At 35.7% G+C, this 15,727-nt stretch overlaps 1 protein-coding gene across 2 annotated transcripts in view; it reads left to right on the top strand.

Annotated features, from left to right (window-relative positions):
• The window catches only part of HEPHL1 (hephaestin like 1), a 93,761-nt gene that overhangs the window by 21,274 nt on the left and 56,760 nt on the right, over positions 1-15,727 (top strand). For both annotated transcript variants that reach the window (XM_029208575.1, XM_029208574.1), the window contains exons 3-5: positions 8,626-8,838; positions 9,465-9,644; positions 14,419-14,673. In XM_029208575.1, coding sequence (XP_029064408.1) covers positions 8,626-8,838; positions 9,465-9,644; positions 14,419-14,673 — 648 coding nt within the window. The remainder of the gene's footprint in view (positions 1-8,625; positions 8,839-9,464; positions 9,645-14,418; positions 14,674-15,727) is intronic.

Here is a 15,727-nt window from a genome sequence, read left to right as displayed (position 1 = left end):
CCCCTCCCCTCCTCCTCCCCCTCCCCCTCCCCTCCTCCTCCCCCTCCCCCTCCCCTCCTCCTCCCCCTCCCCCTCCCCCTCCCCCTCACCCCATCTCCATCTGTCCCCACCTTTGCTTTCTCTTTTTCTTACCCTATTTCCTTCCTCTCTTCTTTCTCACTTTTGTTTATGTTGCTACAGAACTGGGTGTTGGCGTCCCTTGACACATGCTCCACAGTGGTCCAGAAACACACTAACCTTCCTGTCAATCAGTCTTGACTGGGTCCCATGTTGGATGAGAAGCAGAGTGCACAACGGATTCCTGTGTCCTATCACCAGTAACAGCCTCAGCTATGGGGAGGGTGTCTCAGTGCACGTGGACCTCAACTTCCCTGCTTAAGGCTACTGTCTTTGGTGTTTCCTTTCTAAAGCATCCCTGCCTTCTTTTTTTTGTTTGTTTTTAAAATTTTATTTATTTGTTTGTTTGTTTATTTATGTATTTAGGCTGTACTGGGTCTTCGTTGCTGCACGTGGGCTTTCTCTAGTTGCGGCAAGCAGGGGCTACTCTTCATTCCAGTGGATGGGCTTCTCATTGCGGTGGCTTCTCTTGTTGTGGAGCTCGGGCTCTAGGCACATGGACTCAGTAGTCGTGGCTCGAGGGCTCTAGAGTGCAGGCTCAGTAGTTGTGGCACACAGGCTTAGTTGCTCCGCGGCATGTTGGATCTTCCCGGACCAGGGCTCGAACCTGTGTCCCCTGCATTGGCAGGCAGATTCTTAACCATTGCGCCACCAGGGAAGCCCCCCATCCCTGTTTTCTTGTTTGTACTTAAATAGCTTCAATAGCACAGTTTCCTGAGTACTTCCTAAAGTTAAATTCTTTTTAAAAGCAACATTCTTAGGCTTTTGAGATGGAAGTATTTCTCCGTCTTCAGAAGTATTTTTCACATCTTTCATTTTATTCTTGCTCGTGACCAGGTGGAATGTGTCAAATGATGTTAAACCTGCTACACTACTGGCTCTGAGGAACATGCCAGGAACAGCACCGTTAACTCTGGTGCAGCTTACTTTACTACCAAGGACGAGCTTCTGGCTATTAAATATTGTCCTAAGGCAACGAAACTTGCCTGGCAGTTGCCATAGACAGGTCTGTCTAAGCAGCCAGAGGAGACACCTCCGATGATGGACACAAGATTAGGAGTGCCCTTTGTTCTTGGTGCTTTTCCTCCATCTGAAGTACAGCAAACCTCTCGGTCCCAGATTTGGTTAGTTCTGAGTAGGTGAAGGTGAGCATGTAAAATTCATTACCTTCATGATACTTCCACTGAGTGCCCACCAGGTGCCAGAGACTGACTGTGGGTCCTGGGAATAGAAGATAAATGATTCATAGTCTATAGTTGAAAATCAATAACTATAAGTATAAGGGTTTATTTCAGGGCTCTCAGTTCTGTTCCCCTGATCTATGTGCTTACCCTTGCACAAACACCACACTGTCTTGATTACTACGAATTTATAGTAAGTTTTGAAATTGGGTAGCGTAAATCCTCCAACTTTGCTCTTCTCAAGACTTTTTAGCTACTCTAAGTCCTTTGCATTTCCATATAAATGTCAGATGAACTCGTTAATTTTTACCAAAAAACCCCACAGAACATCAGCCGGGTTTTGATTAGGATTGCATTGAGTTTTATCAATCAGTTGGGGGGAAATTGTCACCTGCATTTAAAAGATGAATTGCCATCTTGACAATATTGAGTCTTTCAATCTGAACATGGAATTTAGACTGCTATCGTCTCTAAACAATGTCTAGTTTTAGTGTACAAGATTTGCATTTCTTTTGTTAAATTTATTCAGAAATATCTTATTCTTTCTGATACTGTTATAAATGGAATAGTTTTCTTAATTTTATTTTTGATTGTTTGTTACTAGTGTGTAGAAATACAATTGAGTTTTATATATTTATCTTGAATCCTCCTATCTTGTTAAACTTGTTTATTAGTAGATGTTTAAAGGGTTCCTTGGAATTTTCTAAATACAGAATCATGTCACTATGAATATAACATTTTATTTCTTCCTTACCAATGGGTATAACTTAGTGTTTTCTTTGGCTTATTACACTGGCTAGAACTTTCAGGACAGTATTTAATAACAGTGGCAAGAGCAAACATTCTTGCCCTGTTCCCAGTCATAGGAAGAAAGCATGCAGTCTCCCTCCCATTAAGCATGATGTTATATGTGGATTATTCTTAGAAGGAAGTTCCCGTCTATTCCTAGTTTGAGAGTTTTTAATTTGATAAGTACCGGATTTTTAAAAATTTAATCTTTATTTTATATTGGGGTGTAGTTGATTTACAATATTATGTTAGTTTCAGGTGTGCAGCTAAGTGATTCAGTTATACGTACACATATATCCATTCTTTTTCAGATTATTTTCCCATATAGGTTATTACAGAATACTGAGTAAAATTCCCTGTGCTATATAGTAGGTCCTTGTTGACTATCTATTTTATCTATAGTAGTGTGTATGTGTTAATCCCAAACTCATTATTTATCCCCCCTCCACATTTCCCCTTTAGTGACGATATGTTTGTTTTTGAAGTCTGTGAGTCTGTTTCTGTTTTGTAAATAAGTTTCAAATTTTCTACCATTTTCTTTAGATTCCACATATAAGTGATATCTTATGATATTTGTCTTCGTCTGACTTACTTCACTTAGTATGATAATCTCTAGGTCCATGCATGTTGCTGCAAATGGCATTATTTCATTCTTTTTTACGGTTGAGTAATATTCCATTGTATATATGTACAACACCTTCTTTATCCATTCCTGTGTCTATGGACATTTAGGTTGCTTCCATGTCCTGGCTATTGTAAATAGTGCTGCAATGAACATTGGAGTGCATGTATCTTTTCAACTTATAGTTTGCTCTGGATATATGCCCAGGAGTGGGATTCCTGGATCATATGGTAGTTCTATATTTAGTTTTCAAAGAAAACTCCATACTCTTCTCCACAGTGGCTACACCAATTTACATTGCCACCAATAGTGTAGGATGGTCCCTTTTCTCCACACCCTCTCTAGCATTTATTGTTTGTAGACATTTTGATCATGGCCATTCTGACTGGTGTGAGGTGACACCTCACTGTAGTTTCAATTTGCATTTCTCTAATAATTAGTAATGCTGAACATCTTTTCATGTGTTTTTTGGCCATCCATATGTCTTCTTTGGAGAAATGTCTATTTAGATCTTCTTCCCATTCTTTGATTGGATTGTTTGGGTTTTTTGATATTGAGCTGCATAAGCTGTTTGTATATTTTGGAGATTAATCCCTTGTTGGTCTCTTCATTTGCAAATAATTTCTCCCATTCTGTGGGTTGTTTTTTTTGTTTTGTGTATGGCTTCCTTTGCTGTGCAAAACCTTTTAAGTTTCATTAGGTCACATTTGTTTGTTTTTTATTTTATTTCCATTACTCTAGGAGGTGGGTCAAAAAAAATCTTGCTGTGATTTATGTCATAGAGTGTTTTGCCTATGTTTTCCTCTAAGAGTTTTATAGTGTCTGGCCTTACGTTTAGGTCTTTTATCCATTCTGAGTTTATTTTTGTGTATGGTGTTAGAAAGTCTTCTAACTTCATTCTTTTACATGTAGCTGTCTAGTTTTCCCAGCACCACTTATTGAAGAGGCTATCTTTTCTCCATTGTTTATTCTTACCTCTTTTGTCAAAGATGACCCTAGGTGTGTGGGTTTATCTCTGGGCTTTCTATCCTGTTCCATTGATCTATATTTCTGTTTTTGTGCCAGTACCATACTGTCTTGATTACTGTAGATTTGTAGTATAATCTGAAGTCAGGGAGCCTGATTCCTCCAGCTTTGTTTTTCTTTCTCAAGATTGCTTTGGCTATTCGGGGTCTTTTGTAAAGACTTTTACATACAAATTGTAAAATTTTTTGTTCTAGTCCTGTGAAAAATGCCATTGGTAATTTGATACAGATTGCATTGAATCTGTAGATTCCTTTAGGTAGTATAGTAATTTGCACAATTTTGATTCTTCCAATCCAAGAACGTGGTATATCTTTCCATCTGTTTGTATCATCTTTGATTTCTTTCATCAGTGTCTTATAGTTTTCTGCATACAGGTCTTTTGCCTCTTAAGGTAGGTTTATTCCTGGTATTTTATTCTTTTTGTTGCAATGGTAAATGGGAATGTTTCCTTAATTTCTCTTTCAGATTTTTCATCATTAGTGTATAGGAATGCAAGAGATTTCTGTGCATTAATTTTCTATCCTGCAACTTTACCAAATTCATTGATTAGCTCTAGTAGTTTTCTGGTAGCATTTTTAGGATTCTCTATGTATAGTGTCATGTCATCTGCATCAGTGACAGTGTTACTTCTTCTTTTCCAATTTGGTTTCCTTTCATTTCCTTTTCTTCTCTGATAGCTGTGGCTAAAACTTCCAAAACTATGTTGAATAACAGTGGTGAGAGTGGATATCCTTGTCTTGTCTCTGATCTTAGAGGAAATGCTTTCAGTTTTTCACCATTGAGAATGGTGTTGGCTGTGGGTTTGTCATATATGGCTTATATTATGTTGAGGTAGGTTCCCTCTATGCTCACCCATTTATCATAAATGGGTGTTGAATTTTGTCAAAAGCGTTTTCCGCATCTTTTGAGATTATCATACGGTTTTTATCCTTCAATTGGTTAATATGGTGTATCACATTGGTTGATTTGCATATATTGAAGAATCCTTGCATTCCTGGGATAAACCCCACTTGATCATGGTGTATGATCCTTTTAATGTGCTGTTGGATTCTGTTTGCTGGTATTTTGTTGAGGATTTTTGTATCTATGTTCATCAATGATATTGGCCTGTAGTTTTCTTTTTTGTGACATCTTTGGTTTTGGTGTCAGCGTGATGGTGACCTCGTAGAATGAGTTTGGGAGTGTTCCTCCCTCTGCTATATTTTGGAAGAGTCTGGAATGATTGGTGTTAGCTCTTCTCTAAATGTTTGATAGAATTCACCTGTGAAGCCATCTGACTCTGGGCTTTTGTTTGTTGGAAGATTTTTAATCACAGTTTCAATCTCAGTGCTTGTGATTGGTCTGTTCATGTTTTCTATTTCTTCCTGGTTCAGTCTTGGAAGGCTGTACTTTTCTAAGAAATTGTCCATTTCTTCCAGGTTGTCCATTTTATTGGCATATAGTTGCTTGTAGTAATCTCTCATGATCCTTTGTAATTCTGCAGTGTCAGTTGTTACTTCTCCTTTTTCATTTCTAATTCTGTTGATTTGAGTATTCTCCTTTTTTTTCTTGATGAGTCTGGCTAATGGTTTATGAATTTTGTTTATCTTCTCAAAGAACTGGCTTCTAGTTTTATTGATCTTTGTTATTGTTGCCTTCATTTATTTTTCCTTTATTTCTGATCTGATTTTTATTATCTTTCCTTTTGCTAACTTTGGGGATTTTTGTTCTTCTTTCTCTAATTGCTTTAGGTGTAAGGTTAGGCTGTTTGTTTGAGATTTTTCTTTTTTCTTGAGGTAGGATTGTATTGCTATAAACTACCCTCTTAGAACTGCTTCTGTTGCATCCCATAGGTTTTGGTTCGTCATATTTTCATTGTCATTTTGTTCTAAGTATTTTTTTATTTCCTCTTTGACTTCTTCAGTGATCTCTTGGTTGTCTAGTAGCATATTGTTTAGCCTCCATGTGTTTGTATTTTTTAGTTTTTTCCTGGAATCGATATCTAGTCTCATAGCATTGTGGTTGGAATAGATGCTAGATGTGATTTTAATTTTCTTAAATTTACCTAGGCTTGATTTGTGACCCAAGATGTGCTCTATCCTGGAGAATGTTCCATGTGCACTTGAGCATAAAGTGTATTCTGTTGTTTTTGGGTGGAAGTATTATTCCTTTTAAATTATTGAGATTTATTTAATGTGTAGCTTACTTTCTATCCTGAAGAATGTTCCATGTGCCCTTGTAAAGAAGGTGTATTCTGCAGTCATTGGGTGGAATGTTCTATAGGTATCAGTTAGGTTGAGTTGTTTGACAGCATTGTTGAAGTCTTCTATATCCTTGCTGATGTTCTGCCTAGTTTTTCTACCAGTTATTTAGAGAAGGGTATTGAAATCTCTAACAATTACTGTTCAGTTGTGTATTTCTCCTTTCAGTTATGTCAGTTTTTGCTTTATGTGTTTTGAGACTCTTGTTAGGTATGAATAGCTTTATATTTGTTTTATCTTCCTGATATATTGACTCTTTTATCATTATGAAATATCTATCTTTGTCTCTCGTTACATTTCTTGTCTTAAAATCTAGTTTGTCTGTTACTGAGAGCCACTTCAGCTCTCATATTGTTGCTATTTGCATTCTTTTGCTTTCAATCTATTTGTGTTTTGAATCTAAAATATAGACTGCATATAGTTGGATGTTACTTCTTTGTCCAATTTGACAATCTCTGCATATTGATTGGAGTGTTTAGACCATTCACATTTAATGTAATTACTGATTGGTTTGAGCTACACTTATTTTGCTAATTATTTTCTATATGCATTTTGTCTTTTTTATTCCCCTGTTCTTCCTTTACTGTCTTCTTTGGTGTGAAACAATATTTTAAAATCTACTATTTATATTTCTCTGTTGATTTTTCAACTATATATTTTGAGTTCATTTCTTATTGGCTGGCCTATGGATTGTAATATGCATTTTAACATATCACAATGTACTTCATATTTTTTACCTACTTAATTCTGGAAATATATAAAAGCTTTACTCCAACAGAGCATCATCCTCACCCACCTCTTTTTTGTTATTATTGTTATATTGTCATTACATCTCTCTCTCTGTAAACCCAACAATGTGATGTTATACTTGGAACTGTATATTATCTTATGAATTTTAAAGAAGTTAGGATAAAAAAGGAAAAATATATTTATAGAATCTTTTATATTAACTCCCATTTTTCCTATTTTTGGTGCTTTTCACTTCTTTCTGTGGATTCACATTCTCTGGTGTTATTTCCTTTTAGTCTGAAAAACTCTTTTAGTATTGCTTGTAAGACAGGTCTGCTAGCAACAAACTCACTTATCTTTGCTTATCTAGAGCATCTTTATTTTGCCTTATTGTTTTGAGGGCTAGTTTTGCTGGATGTATTATTCTTGGTTGGTATTTTTCCTCTAGCACTTTTAGTATGTCATCCCACTGTCTTCTCATATCAAATATTTAAATGGGAAGTCAACTGTTAATCACGTTGGGGCTCCTTAGTATGTGATCATTTCTCTTTGCCTTTTTTTCCTCCCCAACAGCCTGACAACAATATATTTGTATATGAATTCTTTGTATTTATTCTACTTGTGGTTTGTTGTGCTCCTTTGATGTGTAAGTAAGTTAATGTTTTTCATCAAATTTGGTAAAAATTTCTGCAATTATTTCTTCACATATTTTTTTCTGCCCCCATTTCTTTCTCCTTTCCTTTGGCAGACTACATTACACACATGTTAATATAATTGATTTAGTCCCATAGGTCTCTGAGGTTCTGTTTATTTTCTTCAATCTTTTTTTAACCCTCTCTTTTTCAGATAGCATAATTCTGTCAATGTCTCTTCAAGTTCATTGACTCTTTTGCCATCTTGAATCTGTTGCCAAGCCACTCTAGTGAATATTTTATTTCATTTATTGTATGTTTCAATGCCAAAACTCCAACTTGGTTCTTTTTTTTAATGTGTAAATTTTATCTCCTTATTGAGATACTCTATTTGTTGAATAATTTGTCCTACTTTCCTTTAATTATTTAAACATAGCTTCTTTCAGTTGCTTGAATATATAATAACTGCTTTAAAGTCTTTATCTGCTGAATTCAACACGTAGAAGCACTTAGAGATAGTTTCTATTGGCTGCTTTTTTTCCCTTGAGTATGGATCACACTTTCTTGTTTCTTTGCATGTCTCATTTTGCTGTGGCTGTTGTTCTTCTTGTTGAAAACTGGAAATTATTGAGAATATACTGTAGCAACTTTGGATTCTGGATTCTGATCCCACCATCATCCAAGTTTGTTTATGTTACTTGTTTTTCTGTTTAGTAACCTGTCCGGGTGAAACCTGTGAAATCTGTATTCCTTATAGTGTGTTGGCCACTAAGGTTTCTGCTCTTTTTTTTCCTTGTTTTTATTTTTAAGCCTGGGTGCTGAGTGTTCACCTCTATACCTGCTTAGCTTTGAGGTCAGCAGATCTTTTTCATGAGACCCAAAATCTCTCAGGTCTCAAATTTAGGTGCTGAATGTGTAGTAAGTGCCCAAGAAGTGTTTGTTATTTCTTCTGCTGCTTCTCCTTTCCTTCTTCAGTTGATGTTAAGTGAAGTAGATTGATGTCTTCCTGATTGGTACGGGAGGCCTGTCAGAAGGGGTCTTCATGAATATTTATTAAACATCTGGCTCTGTGCAGGACACTTCATATACACTGCCTCATGTAGTGGGGGTAGATATAAACATTCCAGCTTTACTGGTAGAAAACCAAGGCAGTGAGAATTTAAGTAACTAGCCTCAAGTCCCATAGCAAATAAATTTTAATTCATGTGTGTTTGATTTCAAAGCTCTAGCTCTTTCCACTATAGTGTGTGATCTCTGCATTTTAACTATGTTTTATATTTTCTTGGAAGGAGCCCTGTACCCAGATGGAACATATAGAAGGAACAAGGATGATGACAATGTTCCTCCTGGCAAAAACTATACCTATGTCTGGCCAGTGAGAGAAGAATATGCTCCTGCCCCAGCAGATGCAAATTGCCTGACCTGGGTGTACCATTCGCACATCGATGCCCCTAAAGACATCTGCTCTGGGCTAATTGGCCCACTGCTGGTGTGCAAAGAGGGTAAGACATCTCTTCCCCACCCTCTCTGTCCCTAGGAGCCTATTCCCAGGTGTGTTGAAAAGTGTATAGAATCTTCAGGTCGTCTTGCCTACCTCCCTTGCTTTACACAGAGTGTGCCTCTTCTTCCAAACTTTCTGTAAAATTAAAGATATTCTTCTAACATAGAAGATCTATGACAGGGACAATAATTCAGGCTTCTGCCTAAAAAAATCATAGCATTCTGAAACTTACATGCTTTAAAAAAAATACACACTGACACCACACATAGGAAAGTGTAAAATGTAGTCAAATGACCAGGAGTGCTTTTGCTTTATTATTTAACCCACATAATCACTTTGTTATTTTATTCCCTATTAATTGATATAGTGTATCTGTGCTCTGTCAATAAAGTATATTTCCTTTAAGGACAGCCAGGTTTCCAAGTCTGTGGTTGTGAGGATTTCTGTTTTATGAGTTTTCTATGGTTCTATCATTTCCATCAAAGCCTTTCACTGATTTTATGTTGTGGGTTACTCTTGTACATGTAGGTCTTTCAAACTTACCTGATACCATTGGCAGGAAGAAAAGCTCATCTTGATTTAGTCCACTGTGAATTTTTTTCTTACTCTTTTGAATGTGCCTGATAGGTATCCTGCATAAATATTCAGGGACAAGGACTGATGTGAATCAAGAGTTTGTTATAATGTTTACTGTTGTGGATGAGAATCAAAGCTGGTACCTTGAGGAAAATATCAGACATTTCTGCACTGACCCTGATTCAGTTGACAAAGAAGATGCTGTTTTCCAGAAGAGTAACAAAATGCATGGTGAGTGCCTCTCATGTTATCAAGTACATACTGACTGCCTTTTGTGTATCTGGCACTACACGGGATACAGAACACACAGAAATATTAAACCTAGTTTTCCAAGATTTATAACTTCGTAATGAGAATAATAAGAAAGTGATGAAACATAATCCCTGTCAGAACCTAAAACAAAGAAAGAGAGCAAGAGAAGAAGAAAGGAACAGAGAGGAACTACAAAAATGGACAGAAATTAACAAATGGAAATAAGCACATACTTATCAATAATAACTTTAAATGTAAATGGACTAAATTCTCCATTCAAAAGACATAAAGGGGCTGAATGGGTTAAAAAAAAACAACAGCAAAAAAACAAAAACCCATCTATATACTATGTACAAGAGACACACTTTAGTTGTAAGGACACACGTAGACTGACACTGAAGGGATGGAAAAAACTATTCCATGCAAATGGAAAACAAAAGAAACTTGGAGTAGCTACACTTATATCAGACTTGAAATTGACTTTAAAACAAAGACTATAATAAGAAGGGTGTTACATAATGGCCAATCCAACAAGAATATATAACACTTAAAATATTTGTGCACCCAACACAGAAGTGCTTAAATATATAAAGCAAATATTAACAAACATAAAGGGAGAAATAGACAGCAATACAATAATAGTAAAGTACTTTAATACCCCACTTATATCAATGTAAGTATCCAGAAAGAAAATCAGTTAGGAAACTTTAGCCCTAAACAATATGTTAGATTAGATGGACTTAGCAGATACTTATAGAACATTCCATCCAAAAACAACAGGATACACATTCTTCTCAAGTGCACATGGAACATTTTCCAAGATAGATATGTTAGGCCATAAAAGAAGTCTTAATAAATAAATTTAAGAGGATTGAAATTATATCAAGCATCTTTTCTGACCACAATGATGTGAAACTAGAAATTACATGAAGAAAACTGTTTAAAAATTGTTTAACTGTTTAAACAAACATGTGGAGATTAAACAGCATGTTACTGAACAACCAACATATTGAAGAAGAAATCAAAAGAGAAATTTTTAAAAACTTGAAACAAATGAAAATGGAAATGTAATATATCAAAATTTATGGGATGCAGCAAAAGCAGTTCTAAGAGGGAAGTTCATAGTGATAAATGCCTACCTCAAGAAACAAAAAAAGTTTCAAGTAAGCAACCTAACTGTACACCTCAAAGAACTAGAAAAAGAACAAATTAAGCCCAAAGTTACTAGAAGGAAGGAAATAACAAAGATTAGAGCAGAAATAAGTGAAATAGATACTAAAAAGACAATAAAAAACATCAATAAAACTAAGATCTGGTTCTTTGAGAAGATCAGCAAAATTAACAAACATTTAACTAGACTCACTAAGAAAAAAAGAGAAAGGTCTCAAATAAATAACATCAGAGATGAAAGATGAGATATTATAACTGACACCACAGAAATAAGAAGGATCATCAGAGACTACTATGAACAAGTATATGCCAACAAATTGGATAACCTATAAGAAATGGATAAGGACCATACAACCTACCAAGACTGAATCAGGATGAAATAGAATCTGACAGACTGATACTAGCAAGGAGATTGAATCAGTAATTAAAAACCTTCTGACAAACAAAAGTCCAGGAAACAGATGGCTTCACTGGTTAATTCCACCAAACATTCAAAGAAGAATTAATACCAATTCTTCCCAAAATCTTCTAAAATATAGAAGAGGGAGAAACTCTTCCAAACATGTTTTATGAAGCCAGCATCATGCTGATACCAAAAGTGGACAAGGATGCCACACAGAAAAAGAAAAAATACAGGCCAATATTCCTGATGAACACAGATGCAAAAGTCCTCAACAAAATATCAGCAAGCCAAATTCAACAATACATTAAAAGGTTCATACACTGTGATTAAGTGGGATTTATTAATCCATGGGATTTTAACCATGAAAGTATGGTTCAGCTTCCACAAATCCATTAAGGTGATATAACACAGTAAAAATGAAGGATAAAAATCATATGATCATCACAATAGACACAAAGAAAGCATTTGACAAAATTCAACATCCATTTATAATAAAAACTCTTAACAAAGAGAGTATAAAGGGAACATACCTCAACATAATAAAGACCATATATGACAAGCCCACAGCTAACGTTATACTCAATGGTGAAAAGCTGAAAGCTAAACCTCTAATATCAGGAACAAGAGAAGGATGTGCACGGTTGCCACTTTTATTCAACATAGCATTGGAAGTCCAAGCCAGAGCAATTAGGGAAGGAAAAGAAATAAATTCATCCAAATCCGAAAGGAACAAGTAACTGTCATTATTTGCAGATGACATGATACTATATATAGAAAACCTTAAAGGCTCCAAAAAACTGTTAGAACGAATAAGTTAAGTAAATTTGAGGGATATAAAATCAATACACAAAAATCTGTTGCAGTTCTTTACACTAATAATGAATTATCAGAAAGAGAAATTATGAAAACAATCTCACTTACAACTGCCCCAAAAGGAATAAAATACCTAGGAATAAATTTAACCAAGGAGGTGAAAAAAACATATATTGAAAATTATGACATTAATAAAAAAAATTTAAGAAGACACAAATAAATGGAAAGATATTCTGTATCCATGGATTGAATGAATTAATATTGTTAAAATGTTCATACTACCCAAAGCAATCTATAGTCACAATGCAATCTCTATTAAAATCCCAATGGTATTTTTTACAGAATAGAACAATCCAAAAATTTGTATGGAACCACAAAAGACCCTGAATAGCCAAAACAATCTTGAGAAAGAACAAAGCTAGAGGCATTGTGATCCTTGATTTTAAATGATATTACAAAACCATAGTAATTAACACAGTATGATATTGGCATAAAAACAGACACAGAGATCAGTGGAACAGAATAGAGAGCCCTGAAATAAACCCATGTAAGAATATACAGGCGGAAAAGGACAGTCTCTTCAATAAATGGTGTTGGGAAAATTGAACAGCCATATACAAAAGAATGAAACTGGACCGCTGTCTTACACACATACACAAATATTAACTCAAATTGGATTAAAGACTTGAGTATAAGATCTGAAATTCTAGAACTCCTAGAAGAAAACATAGGTGGTGAGCTCCTTGACATAGGTCTTGGTAATGATTTTTTAAATCTGACACCAAAAGCAAAAGCAACAAAAGCAAAAATAAACAAGTGGGACTACATCAAACTAAAAACTTCTGCACAGCAAAGGAAACCATCAATGAAATGAAAAGACAACTGACTGAATGGGAGAAAATATTTGTAAATTGTATATCTGACAAGAAACTAATATCCAAATATATAAAGAACTCATACAACTCAATAGCAAAAAGCCAAACAATCTTATTTTTTAAAAATGAGCAGAAGATCTGAATAGATATATTTCTAAAGAAGAAATAGAGATGGCCAATAGTTATGTGAAAAGATGCTCAACATCATTACTCATCAGGAAACGCAAATCAAAACCACAGTGAGAGGGACTTCCCTGTGGTCCAGTGGTTAAGGCTCCGAGCTCCCAATGCAGGGGGCCCAGGTTCAATCCCTGGTCAGGGAACTAGATCCCACATGCATGCTGCAACTGAGGAAAAAGAAAAAAAAAACAAGATCCCACACATTGCAACTAAGACCTGGCACAGCCAAATAAATATTAAAAACAAACAAGCAAAAACCCCCACAAGATATCACCTCATACCTCTTAGAATGGCTATTATCAAAAAGAGAAGAAATAACAAGTGTAAATTGGCACAACCACTATGAAAACCAGTATGGAGTTTCCTTAAACAAACTAAAAATAAGCTTATCATATGATCCAGAAATTCTGCTCCTGGGTATTTATCTGAAGAAAATGAAAACACTAATTCAAAAAGATATGCACCCCCCATGATCATTGCAGCATTATTTACAATAGCCAATATATGGAAACAGCCTAAGTGTCCATTGATGGATGAATGGATAAAGAAATTGTGGTATATAATAATAGAATATTATTCAGCCATAAAAAAGAATGAAATCTCGCCATTTGCAACAGCATGGTGGACTTTTAGGGCATTATGCTAAGTGAAATAAGTCAGACACGGAGGGCAAATATTGTAAGACCTCTTTTATATGTGGAATCTAAGCAAATAAACAAACAAACAAACAAAACCCCCAAAACCAAGTTCATAGATCCAGAGAACAAATTGGTGGTTAAAGAGGCAGGGGATGGGGATGGGAGAAATGGCAAAAAAAGTTAACATGTCTCATAAGTCCCTTCTAATCAGTTCTTTTCCTTTTCTTCTTGCTGCATGCTTTTGTCATTTAAGTAGCTACTATGTGTCAGCTTTCCCGCTGTGAGGTAAGACAGGGTTTCTAATTACAAGGAACAGATCTGGTGGGGAAGGTAAATATGTAAATAGAGATGGAGGTAAGAGGTGGCCAAGCTGTCCTGGAAGTATGAACAGTGCTTTTGTTTGCTCCTGATCTCATTGTGTTCACATAACAGCTCGAAGGCTGTTTGCATGTTGCTGATCACTTTTATTGAGTGCTTTTCTCTTGAAAAGACTAATGCTTTTCATTCCTTTCTGGGACTGTATTTTACCAAAGAAATCATGCCTTTCTGCACAAAAACATTACAAGCAATAATCTGTGCTAATTTTCAACTGTGCTGGAGCATGTGTTACCATTTCTTCTGGATCTGCTCGCTTCTGCAGGGGAATCTTTTCCACTAGTGTTTCTGTTTTTCAGCGCTCAATGGATACCTCTTTGGAAACTTCCCCGAGCCTGATATGTGTGTTGGTGAATCGGTGTCCTGGCACCTGTTTGGAATGGGGAATGAGATAGACATCCATTCCATCTATTTTTATGGTAACACCTTCATCAGCAGAGGCCATCGGACTGATGTCGTCAACCTCTTCCCAGCCACCTTCCTGACAACAGAAATGATAGTTGAGAATCCTGGGAAGTGGATGATAACCTGCCAAGTCAGTGATCACTTTCAAGGTAAAAAGGACAGAGACCAGTGTAGAGATGCTTACAATGGTACAATTAAACCACGCAATCAATGGTGCTCATTCAGTGCCTGCTGTTGAATAGATTCTTGTACGTGTTATATTTAATTAAATATTAAACATAGGAAAAGTGTATAATGTCTATTTGGCATCTTATCAACAGGTATTTATTAATCACATCCCTATGAACCAGGTAAGAGGTGATTGAAAGAAATGATAAGACCTTCTATGAACCTGGAATCTAGTAGTTAAATATAGTTAGACATTTACAAAATGAATAAAACCTGAGGCAGAATGATAAATGCTCTTTAAGTGCTCTATCACTTTGCTGGAGCAGAGAGGCTTCCTGAAGAGGTGGTCCCTAATCTGAGCCTCTAAATGTTAGGAATTTGATAGATGAAGAAGGGGAAAAAGGTTTTCCAGGCAGAGGAAGCAACATGAGCTGGGAAAAACACATGGGCAATTGTAAATAGAATAATAAATTTTTAGCACTGAAAAGGAATTTATAGATAATCTGGACCAATCCCCCATCCAATTCTTGAATTCTCTTTTGGACATCTCTTTTTAAAATTTTTATTTTATTTTATATTGGAGTATATTTGATTTACAATGTGTTAGTTTCAGGTGTACAGCAAAGTAAGTTATACATATTCTTATATCTATTCTTTTTCAGATTCTTTTCCTATATAGGTTATTACAGAGTATTGAGTATAGTTCCCTGTGCTATACAGTAGGTCCTTGTTGATTACCTATTTAATATATAGTAGTGTGTATATGTTAATCCCAACCTAGTAATTGTAGCAGCTTGTTTCATCTCTGGGCTGCTCTGTGAGAACATTCTTCCTTATATTGAGACACAATGCAATGATAGGTACAAAATCCTATGAAAGATGAATGATAAACATTTGTTGACAAATACATGTTGAATGATTTGGTTCAGGTTCCTTGGGAATAGGTCTTTACTTAGCTGGACCTTAGGCTCATGTCAGGGGAGTGATGAAGGAGAAGCCTTAGAGAGGCAGAATGGGCCCCAGGCAAGCATCTTT

The sequence above is a fragment of the Monodon monoceros genome, unplaced genomic scaffold, assembly GCF_005190385.1.
Source record: "Monodon monoceros isolate NGI ecotype Baffin Bay Population unplaced genomic scaffold, NGI_Narwhal_1 Super_Scaffold_7, whole genome shotgun sequence".
Classification (NCBI taxonomy): Eukaryota; Metazoa; Chordata; class Mammalia; order Artiodactyla; family Monodontidae; genus Monodon; species Monodon monoceros.
The sequence above is the reverse complement of the archived record's forward strand: the minus strand, read 5'-3'. Positions and strand labels throughout refer to the sequence as shown.